The following is an 11,929-nucleotide window of genomic DNA, read 5'->3' as shown; positions in this document are numbered from 1 at the left end:
TTCTTCAAAAAGCAGCTATTTCTGTACATGTATTAAATAGGCCAGGGCGCTTCAGCTTTGACTGTCTTTATTCATTCTAGTTAATTGAGTAAGATATGCAAAAATAAACATCTCAGCAATTATTTGTGATCTTAGTGGCAGTTTTTGAAGAACAAACCTGTATTATGTAGGCAGTCTAAATGTTCTGAGGGACTTTTTTAGGGTTTGGCAACTAGAGGGTAAGCAAATTATGCAAAAAAGTGAATTTGGCTAAAAAAAATAGCATGAGCTGACTTTGTGATTTTTGATTTTATTTTGCAAACTCATGGGCTAGAAGCAGTCTTCAAAGAGATATGAAAATGCAGTATTTTCTTAAAACTGCACAAGTCCAGGACCTGGTAGAGACAAAACGTCAAGAATACCAAGGCTCCTGATGGAGCCAAAACTGCATGTTTGTGTTGGGCAAGTGGCTCTTTTAATTTTTTGTGAAAAGAACTTAAAAAAAGAAAAAAATTAATTATATTGTTTCTGCAATTGTAGTTTTAATGGAAGATTACAGATTTCTTTGAAAAAAGATAAATTGTAAAGAAGCTTAAAAAAGAGAAAGGCAAGCTAAAGGTTTTATTTTAGAGTAGTTTACCTCATGAAATATTGCTGAATGTAAAGGCAGTTGTTGAATTATATGAAGCCAAAAATAAAATGAAGGTAGATGTTCTGCCTGGCAGGATATTTGGGATTTGCTAGCAGCAGCAGAGGTGCTTCAGAGGAAAATGTGTTTGATACGCATTTCGAACTAGTGGGCCCTGGACAGTCATCCAAAACAAGTAGCTTAGTTACTGGCTGTCCAAGATGTCTAAAATATACATGGTCTCCCTGGAACATCTTTAGAGAGTGCTGGTTGTCGCTTGAAATTCGGGTGAGTAAAGGAGTTCAAAGAAGCGGTTTCAGGAAATAATTTCAAATGAATTCAAGTCATTGTGAATTAATGTCTTAATTTACTACAGATTTCAGTTATTTCAGAAGTTGGGGACTGATTTATGTGAGGGAGTAATTCCATTTTGCTCTTAAACATGCTTTATTGTGCTGCTTCTGCTACTAAAATGCAAACCGCAGGCACAGCTGGGGAAGAAAGCCTTTTGTTTTCACCGAGATGTTCACTGTAGCACTTTGTCTCTCACTGATCATCATCTCCCCTAGATTTCTTTACGAGTCTTAATCTCAGTTTTATTGTGGTCTGCATTTAACTTCTTTGGAGTTGGTTGTGAAGGTAGAGAGAAAAGCCAGTTTTTTAAATCTGTGTGCTTCCATTTACACCCCATTTAGAAACGTGGCTTTAAGGCCTATAGGGTGAGATACTCTTAAGTCTGATCATAGCAATTTTTGTTGTTGTTTTGTAATAAATGAAACTGAAGCGCTGCTGGCTTAGGTAAATGCTGTGCAAATGTTTTGTGTGAATGCTATTGCAGAACTTGGTAGAAAAGGGGAGGACCAGAGGCAGTGAGAGGAGAGAAGGTTGCCGAAGAAGGTGACCTGTAGCCATGGAAACACCAGGGCTAGAGGATGGAGCAGAGCAGGTTGCTGGAGCAGAGCAATGCATGAGGGACCAGGTGGAAGTAACAGAATGGTTTCTGCTTTACACAGGCTAGGCTTACCTACCCCTTTACTTCACTGCCTTTGCAAATAAGTCATCAGCTCATCAAAACTTTCGTGGACAGGTCTCAGCTATGTTGCTTTTCCAACTTAAGTAGTTTAAGAAATAAAAAAGAAAGAAAATGTTGATAGACTTGCTTTCCTCCTTAAATTATGCCATAAAGTATGGGTTTTGTTTTTAGAGAGCTGTCTCATCCATTTCACTGGTTTCTTCTGGTTTAGCTGCCCTTGTCTATTTTCCTGTAGCCCAAACATGCAAAATAGCAGGTATGCATGCACTTGTTAGTTGCTAGGTAACACTGTTTTGGCCTTTCCTGCTTTCCACAGTCTGGGATTCGGTCCTTGATGTTCGTTCAGAGTGTGCTTCAGAGGAAATAAAGACAGCCATCCTTCTTAACAGAATTATAGAATGGATCAGAAGGGACCTCAGTTTAATTCAAATAACCCTCCCATGGCAGGGACACTTGCACTAGACTGGATTGCTCAGAGCCCTTATCCAACCTGTCCTTGAACACTTCCAGTGACTGGTCACCCACAGTTTCCCCTGGGCAACGTGTTGCAGTGTTTCATTACCCTCAGGGAAAAAAAAAAAAAAGCCCAAAAAAAAAACTTCCACAAGAAGCACAGCTCTCTGGTAAAGCATGTAAGTGAATTCCTAATGATGGGTTACAAATCCCAAGCATTCAGAAGCAGTGAGTCAGTCCTCCCTCTCTTTCCTAAAAATCTGGTGCTAAAAATAAGGGAGCCTTTGGGACTTTTAGGTTTCCAGTGTTCAAAATTCTGATTTGTGTTCTTCTATGTGTTCGTCATTCTTTAAAAAAAATCTTGAAAGACTGAATGATTCATGTATTGCTACAGGTTGGTACAAGACTTCAGAAGTCCTGTAAGTCTCTGGAGCTGAGGTAGCAAATGTGATTGGTCTTCTTCTCCAGGTGCCAAAGCCCCACAGGGGCACACCATGTATAGTTTGCCCATGAGTGGTGCAGGGTTATTGCAAGCTGGACAATTTCCTGGTTTCTGAGGACTCTTTCTGTCTCTAGGAAGGAAGTTAAGGTTACAAAAAAAAATAATAATTTAAAACGGTTCCTATTTCTGGTTTTGGCAGAGTTGCCTTGTTAGTAAACTCAAGTTTTAATTTTGTATTTCCAAACAATTTCCTAATCTCTTTGAAAGGCACTGTGTGTCTTTCAGTAGCTGCACTTTAATGTTCCTAATACTGCTTGCTGCTTTTACTGCCTTTGGTAAAGGGGAAGTTGAGAGAAGAGAGGGACTAGGGGTATGATGAACCAAAGCTTTGTATTAGCTCTGCATAAGATTTTGATTCAGTCGTTTTTCTATTTCTATTACCTATTAATTACCTGTTTTCATTTGTCGGAATAATTTCTTTGCATCAGCTGCAATCAGCATGATTAAAAGTATCTGGGTTTGGTTGTTTCCCTCTGTATTCCATTCTGAGTTTTCTTTATCAGGTGTAGTTTAGAGGAATGAATTTTAAATTGGTCAGTAAATGAGAGATTTTATTTCTTTTCTCTATTTCAGTTTGCATAAAAAAAATGTACTTTCCTGTACAATACATACATGCTTTCATATCTCAAAACCTTATCTTGTGGGTTCATTAACACCACTGCACTGGTGATGCAAAATGCTAAAATGCTCAACATAAATAAAATTTTACTTTTATCAATATACCGAGAAATAGAACAGTACTGCCTAAACAGATGCACTCAAAAAGGACCTCTTGTATGTTCAAGAATCCAGTCCTTTTTTGCCTGCTGCTTCTGAGAAAACCCTGCAGCCATAAAGCAAAAGACCTAACAATAAAATGCCTTTCCCCGAGTTGCTTTTTTCAGCATGTGCTGTGAACAAAGCGTACAAAAAGGAAGGAAGAAGAAAGGGAACCAAGTAGCATTTGTGATTATTTTCAACTACAGACGTTGCTGTCTGAATCATCAGATAATATGCATGCTAAGATAGTATGAAGTAATCCATTCAAGTGAAGAAATAAAGATGCAAGGAAAACTTAAAGGGGCTAATAGAAGAAAAAAGCAACATTGGGATAAACTTCCCTCCACAAAATGTCCTTCACTTCTGGTCAAATGCAGCTTATTCTACAGATTGAATGTTCTATGTGTATAATCAGATGAATTAACTCAGCAAAACAAACAAAAAACCCCAATGCAACCTCCAGCAATTTATTCAGAATGGATCTGCTCATTTGTTTAGAATTTTAAGAGAAATATTTCTCTTGTGATTTTGACCAGTGAGGTAGGAACAAATCTCCTATGCAAAAAAGACCTGTTTCTGCTGGACTTTAAGGTAAGCATAAGGCTTTTGCTTATTTCAAACAAATGCTTGTAATATACATTGCATAAAAATATTAGGGTTTTGGACTGTAAATACTCACCTTGTTGTTTACCTATATTTACTTAATACATCACAGCTTAACAGAGCTGAAAGAAGCAAGGGCAAAACAATATCAATGCTGTATTTAACAGTGCTGTCAGCATCCCTGTATTAGCATCTTCTTTTGTTAGTCCCACATCAGCAGGACACGAAAACATTCTTTCCTCAAGCAGGATACATCGTGAAAGGCTGGAGCTTCTCCATGTTCAAGCACCTCTGGGGCTTCTAAGTGGAGGGAATATGGTAGCTTAACATTTTACAGTTTTTGCACCTTTTAAAAAACAACAAAATCCCCTAAAAATGCTTCCCTAGAGTTACGTGTTTCTCTGCTTGCACAAGTGATTAATGGTACTTGCATTCCTCCATCCTCTCTTCTCCCCTCTTCCATACCCCACCTCCCCTCCAGCCCACTTTTTTCAGCTCCACATCCACCTTTCTCCCCAGTGGGCATTCCTGATGGTTGTGTGCATGCTTGGGATTTGTCTCTCTCTTCTGGGTGTTTTCTGCAAGTGAGGGTGACGAGCTGAATGGGCTCACCCTCATCTTTCCTGCCAGAATCTGTCCCCAAATCCTCCTGGTGCTCTGGGTGACCATGTGGTACCCTCCCCAACCTCCTCAGTGTTTCAGTTTTTCTTACTCTTTTTTTCCTGGAAATGAATGGTTCAGGGTGTCAGGGTTTTAAATATATTGTGTGGATGGAGAAGAGGAAGGGCATTGAATTGTTGGGCTGGGAAGTGATAACCATTTAAACTAGGTTATTAGGCACCATTTAAACTAGGTTTTTGATGCATACTGAGTGTTCAAAGAAATTGCCAAGAATTTCCTTCCCCTCTTCTATTTCTTTCTCCTCCAGTTCAGTTGTGCTTAAAAGCATCCTCTGAAATGTTGGACTTGAACTGCTCTATCAAAATCTGCTGTTCATCTGGTCTGCCAAAAAAGACACCATGGAACATGGGGTCCAGCTTTGTTAGATGGCATGCTTAATGTGATGCTAGCAGATTTTAAAAGCAATGAAAGAGTAAAACCTGGAAACTGGCCCCTTTCTGTTGTGAAGAAGCCTGTTTCTCCACATTTGTTGTTTCAAGACTTCCATTCTTAGGCAGGTATTTCTTTCTTTCTCAAGCCTGTGATATTTCCGTGAAAGGATCCATATACTTTTTTGGACACGTCATCTATAGCTAAAAGAGCGATTTTGGGCATAATTTGAGGTGAATCTATTGGTGAGATGATGTTCTTAAAGAAAGTAGGTTTTTTTTGTTAAAAGTGACTTCAAATTTTAAATGTCTCTGTAAATTGCCTTGGTGTTTATTTCAGTGTCAGATTCCCCACAGAGATCTGAATTGTGTTTGGAGTGCGGGGATGCAGAATGGTGTTCTGCCAGCTTCTGCCAGCTTCCAGCTGCCTTTTAGAGACAGTAACTGGAGAAGTGCACTTCTAATGTGGATGGGCCTGTCTCTTTTCCTGTATAGCGGTGCACTTCAAAGCGCGTCCTAGTTGTTCGATTGTCATGAACAGAATGTTCTCCTGCCCGTTCCCATTATTCCAACCTGTCATCTTTCCCCTTGAGGGAAAAAGAAAACCAAGCCAAAGCAGTGGTAGTTCTCTTTCCAGCAGTTCTGTTGTTGCAGAAGCTCAGCTCCCAGGTTATGTTTGGGCAGCGCTTCGGGGCGCTGATAAGCGGTGCAGACGCCCTGGAGCTGGACGGTGGGCTGGGTGATGGGCACTGTGCCACAGGAATGTGGCTGTTCTGCTTTCGGGGCCAGCCTGCAGCTTGAAATGATTTGGCAGCTTTTGTGGGGTGCAAAGCAGAAGCTGGATGTCTTGTAATCATGGGACCATTCCTGGTGAAGTGGTGTGCAGGAATGCTCCAAAGTTATCTCCATGCTCAGGAACCCACTCAGAGCCTGCACAGGTCATTAACTGAGTCTTGGCTTCAGCCATGGAAGGTCCAGGCTGCCTTCTCCAGCACCCCTGGGATCCTCCTGCTGCTACTCTTATAGGGCTTTTCCCATTTTCTGACTGGTAGAGGGTTGGATGAACAGCAATACAGTGCATTTTAAGAGCCAGTACTACAGCATGGCTGTATTCACCTAGACCAGATTAAATGCAGTCACATACATCCACTGCTGAATTTGCACCCAGCTGGTACATTTGGTATCTACTGGCAAAGAGCAAGAATTGAGAGGAAAAGAGCTGATGCTGCTAGAATTCCTCAGAAGGAGGGCAAGTCTTGGAGAGCTACTGGCAATTACATGAATTGTCAGAGAGAGGCACTCAGCTTCTTGCTGTTGTCAGCAAAGATTTTTCTGGTGAGAAAAGGTATTTCAGCAGTACCTGTAAGATGCTAGAAACTTAAGCAGTGGTGAGATTCAAGGTCATACTGTAGTACATTAACCAGTGGCTTAACTTTGATTCTACTGTTTATATGTATGCATACAATAAAAGGATCTGAGGGTATTAAGAGGCATGTCTTCTCAAATGTCTGTGGCTTTTACTATAGTAGTAATTTTAATTTGTATGTGTTACGAGAGTACCCAGACTTCTGGATAAGTACCTGAGGCTGATTTTTGGAAAGGGAAGAAGGTGCTGGTTGCTGCAGTGTTTCTAGGAATGGAGCAAGAGCTGGCTGCTGCAGAGACAAGGTGGTTGCAAGGAGACTGTCACTAGCAGCTCCTCAGGAATGCTACCTGGATATATTGCATTCTGCCTGCTACAGTAGTGAGAGAATTCTCTCCCTTCTATGATTCCATGTTTTCATAAAAGCTGTGGGTTTTTGTAATAATAAATATTATTTTTCCTGACTTTATAATAAATTATAATGTCTGTTGCTTTGGAATATAACAGCAGGATTATGTACCCAGTAAGAGATATTAAAGGTGTAATGTCACAGAAATACATTTTAAAATTGGGAACCAATTGACTGTACTACCACAAATCATCCAAAGCAGCTGGATACCTAATGAGACCGCAGTCCATCTCTCCCTTCTCGAACTCATCCTTGCTAAGATGCTTATTAGCATGATCCAGTAAAGATTAAACTGATTCTGGCTATTCAATATACACACTGCTTCTGGGGAAGCTTTTAAGAGTGGTGCTGGGTATATAGATAAAATAAACAAATGCTGGACTTGTTTTTTACCACTGTGGTTTTTGGGACTTGTGGAGGAGAAGTTTTAATTGAGAAAATGATGAAGATATAATGGAATTTCTATGTTATAGGGTATAAAGTAATGTTGAAGTAAGCTAAAAATGTGCTGGAACTGATAGGAACTTTGTGACTTTTTGTAGGGCAAAGGAAAGATGATGATGATGTTATGTGCTTCACAGTATTTATTACTCTCTTCTGCACAGAAGAAATGAGCTGGATTTTGTATTAAAGCCGCAACTATAAAGCACTTCCTTTGGTCTCTGCTTTTGCCCAAGCTGCTATTTACTTCTCTACCTCTGCATCTCAGGTGTGCTCTTGCCAGTGCTTGCATAGATATCTGATTGGTGAGGCTGGGGATCTGCTCCATGGTGACATGGTTTTCATTCCCCAGGACTCTTCCCAGTTGTTTTCCCTCTGCACCGCCCCATAAACAGATGTGCCAGCATGACTGTGGAGACCTGTGCAAGGATGGGAGGTTCAGAATAGAAAGAGTCAGGAGCCTATAATGTATCTCCCTTCCATGCAGATTGCAGCATCATGCCCACTAAATATTAATTGTGGCTTCTTTTCCCTTCTTTTCAGCTTCTCAGCAAAGATGCCTCCAAATGGGAAGGCCTTACATTTTCACCCATCAGTTCTGCATTTTGGAATGCAGTGAGTATCTTACATGTTTGTTATTTTGGTTAATAATGAAGTGTGGAGGAACAGCTACATTGGGCTCCATTTGAGCAAAAAGAATTAGCTGGGATCAAGCCATCATCTGAAAAATAGACAAGTAATAAGTAATTGCCACAGAGCTGGAAGTGCATTTCTTGCCTTGCAATTTTTTGTAAGTTAAAATCAACATAGTTCTGAGAAGGAAGAAAAGCTAATAGAGAATACAGTGCATTCTGAGGTGATTCTGCATGGATGTCAAATAATTGCTTTATGCTGGTTGTTCATTTTTGAAAGATTGCCTTTCTAGTGGAAGAAGGGCTTGTTGTTTCTTTTAAATTCTGATAACAAAATCCAGAGAGTCCCGAGCAAAACATACTGGTAGAATAAATGAGATTTTCTTAGTTTTCTTTTTAGAAAACTTTAAAAATTGTTCTTCAGTGATAATGAGCGTATGATCTATCAGTAACCAAAAAAACCCGTAGTCTCCTTTAAAGGAGTGAGTTAAAAGAGTATTTCAGAGGATGCAGTGGAGGAATGTCTAAGATGTTGGGGTTTAGGGAGTACTAGGTAAAGCAAATGCCTCAAGAGAATCATTGCTTTACGTAACAGAACAAGGCTTCAGTTATTTAAACTTTTTTATCCAAAACTTTGTGCTTTGTTGGGGTTATTTTTTTCTTAAAATCCTAGTTTCTCCTGTCAGTTTTGGCCAAGTGTCTCATATCCCAGTGCTACAAATTTGCCTTTGCATACTAATGGCAATATATGTTTGGTGTGTTTCTGAGATTAATTACAAGTTGGTAATTGTTGCAGATGAACATGTTTTAGGGTGATTTGTGTTGCTTCTTTTGTACGTTGCCTGTGCTTATAAAGTGAATAATTTATTTCTCTTTTTTTTTTTTTCCCTCTGCTTTAGGTTACTGGGGTTACCCAGAGCTAAAATGCTGCATGCCTACAACCCTAGCAGAGATAGAGATGTTGTAGTCAATTCAGTGTTTACAGCTACTAGACAGTTTCATGTGTCTCCTGCTCATAGCCGGGTGAGTGTTGATGTACTTTTGGAAAATATGTAATGGCCAAGTGCCAAGCCTTCTTGCTTCCTTTGCATAAGCTCTTCATTCTGTGTTTTTGTGCTTTTTTGTAGGACTCCAACTCTTTTTCTGTTTTGCTAGTGGTTTTTTTGTTCACTTCTGCTTAAACTTGTTTGGGAGAAGCCATCCAAAAACTACAGTAGGAAATGTGTTTGACAGTAACAGAGGAAGAGAAGAATTTTTCAGTGTTACAGAGGCTGTTTAAATCACATTCTGCTTTAAGCAGCATTATGCAGTGATGCACAGGGATGTGGGTGTTCTACAGCCCTGAATTTTCAGTCTATTGAATGGTCTTGCATATTCGTCAGAAAAAGCTGCAGTGAAATGTTTTATGTATTTTTATTGCAATTAGGGACATAATTGCCTTTATGATCTAAGACCATTATTTTAACTCTGTTTTTTTAAAACAATATAATGCATGTTAAGAATGAATTGCTGTGATCTCAGTTGGATGAAGCTCAGTTTTTATCCTCCCCTGATGTGCAAAGAGGTTTTATTATGTTTTCATCTGATTTTTTTAGCATAGCTGAAAGGGTATTACTGTGCAGACATAAATGTCATTGTTCTTCCAGCCAGACTATCTAGTTACTGAGAGTGTTGCCTAAGTTCAGCTTGGCTGATTTGGCTATGTATTGCAGGGGTACTGATTCACTTTGCCATAGCTATCTCTCTCTGTGTGCGGGGAAGAGTTCCTGTGCGCTCACAGGCTGTTAGTGCTGCATGGTTAATATCTTATGTAAGCAAAAAGAAGCCTTGGCTGGTGTGGCCCTATGCTAGCTGAGAAAATCCAGCCATACCTTGGCAAGCTGCTGTGTGATCTCAGTTTTTTGTAGTAAGAGTAGAGAGTTGTGCACAGATGAAACTTTACAGTGCTGAGGTTCTGCTTAGTGGGATTTAGAGACAGGGATGTACATGTGGAAGTGTCCTTTGGACCCTGCGCTGAGTGGGGAGTGTGTGATTACTGGCACCAAGCAAGCAAGCTTCTCTGTGGTCTCTGCAGGTGATTCCAGCGATGGGAAAGATGTCTTTCAGAGTACTCTTCCTGCCCACAGAAGAAGGCAGTATTGAAAGTTCATTATTTATAAATACCTCATCTCATGGAGTACTTTCCTATCAGGTAACTGCTCCTGTTTTTCATATCAGGGAACCACTCTTATTTCTAGCTTGGGTTTTGGATTTACTTGTGTTTCAAAAATTGATTTTCATAATTTTAGGGACTTTGAAAGTTCATTGAATTCCTGGTACAGATCAGGTGGGGTAATGTTACCAATTCATCCCTTTTATCAGGTCATGCTAGTGTCGTGATCACATGTGGTTAAAATTACTGCTATTTAGTGGGGGTGGTTGTGGTAGTAAACTAAGTGTATTTGTATGTGTATACTTAAAAGATCATGGTCTAATTAGTTTCATACATTAGTGTAGTCTAGACTGCACTGTGCTGGAATGCATTTGTTGGGAGAAACCCACTAGGAAATATTTTAGGTGGTTTTCAGCTACTCTGCAGGATTTTATGTAAACACATTGGGGATGTAGCACAGGTTAAGAGGTTTAGGCCCTTAAAACATAAACTTGAAGTAATGGTTGTGCCTTAAAACTGTCTGTTTTCTGAATAACTGGTGAATTTAAGCAGGTCTTTAGCTTTTAAAACATTTTATAAGGGACACTATGTACTCCAAATTATTGGCTTTTATTATTTTGACAAAGAAAAATCTTAACTCTGAATGTAGTGATTTAAAAAGAGTGACAGCTTTAATCAATCATCAAACAATTTCATTCCTATACTTCAATCTTGTGCTGGAAAACAAAGCTCCTTAAATAAAAGCTTTGGTAAGTTCAGATTAAATATATGGGATTTTAATACAAATGTTGCAGTTATCTACTATTTATTAGAAGTAATGCCACATTTAGCAGGAATGTTTCATTAAGGATGAGAGAAAAGTGCATTATAGAGTGATTGACCTTTTCTTTTTGATACCTCACCCTTCCCTGCACCCTTAATTTATTGCTCAGTCAACTCAGCCTTTTATCAACAAGTTGCAGGGAAGCAGTTGTCAGTGACACCTCAAAATCAGTTTGTTTCCTGTTGGACTGCTGCAAAAATCAGTAGCAGACTGGTTTTCATGGACATTTTCACCAGTCACCTGAGACAGAGGAAGTAGCTGTCCATGTTTTCAGCTCACATTAGGTTTAAGAGTTTCAAAAGGAGGCATGACTTGAGTGTTTGCACAGTTACAGTGCTCCAAAGCCCTCTTGGGGCGCCTCTAACAGGATTTTTCCTGTTAGAAAATAAATCTTTGCATACAAATGAAAAGCCCAAAGTGATTTTAGTTAGCCTCTGATGATCCCCTGCCTATTTGATCCCTCTTGGCTCCACACCCCTCAGTTTTTGTGCATCTCATTGTCAATAAACAAATCTTGGTGGAGCAAAATGTAAATACAGTAGAATCATCCAAATTACAAATCTTATAGTGTTCTGAAAACTGCAGCCTTCAAAAACCAAAATAACGAGAAAATATTATTCTAAATTTTTAAGGCAGAGCCATTGAATTTAATATTCAGTGGCACTAGTAACAAAGTTTTCTCCGAAATTACTGTTCTCCTAAATGGTTATACGTTTATTGTAATTGCCTGGAGAATGTAGATACTTTTGTTTTTGAGATAACCCGATGCTCTGCTGGTGAGTGCTTTGTTTTGTCTTTGTAATAGTGCCTGAATGAATGACAATTGTTAAGTGCCATTTATGTCTATGATAACTTTCTACACTGGAACTTATGGTTATTGTATTTTAAAATAATTTGGGAAGATTGTTGTTATTAGCAATGTAGTTTTGGAAGTTGCTGTTATAACTGAAATTCTAGATGTTGATGTAATGACCTCTTTTTAATACTAGGTTTTTGGAACGGGAAGTCTGATGTCTCCTCCAGAAGAACCTAAAGTGCAGCTAGCAAATGCCTACTTACTGCTTCCACACATTCAGAACATCCAGGCATCACACACACTGGTA

At 39.3% G+C, this 11,929-nt stretch overlaps 1 protein-coding gene across 8 annotated transcripts in view; it reads left to right on the top strand.

Moving 5' to 3' along the window:
* TMEM131L (transmembrane 131 like) overlaps nucleotides 1-11,929 on the top strand; it is a 78,949-nt gene that overhangs the window by 26,211 nt on the left and 40,809 nt on the right. For all 8 annotated transcript variants that reach the window (XM_085578029.1, XM_085578030.1, XM_085578031.1 and 5 more), the window contains 4 exons: nucleotides 7,763-7,834; nucleotides 8,751-8,874; nucleotides 9,926-10,042; nucleotides 11,816-11,926. In XM_085578029.1, coding sequence (XP_085434155.1) covers nucleotides 7,776-7,834; nucleotides 8,751-8,874; nucleotides 9,926-10,042; nucleotides 11,816-11,926 — 411 coding nt within the window. In that variant the 5' untranslated portion in view covers nucleotides 7,763-7,775. The remainder of the gene's footprint in view (nucleotides 1-7,762; nucleotides 7,835-8,750; nucleotides 8,875-9,925; nucleotides 10,043-11,815; nucleotides 11,927-11,929) is intronic.

The sequence above is a fragment of the Lonchura striata genome, chromosome 4, assembly GCF_050655825.1.
Source record: "Lonchura striata isolate lonStrDom1 chromosome 4, ASM5065582v1, whole genome shotgun sequence".
Classification (NCBI taxonomy): Eukaryota; Metazoa; Chordata; class Aves; order Passeriformes; family Estrildidae; genus Lonchura; species Lonchura striata.
The sequence above is the reverse complement of the archived record's forward strand: the minus strand, read 5'-3'. Positions and strand labels throughout refer to the sequence as shown.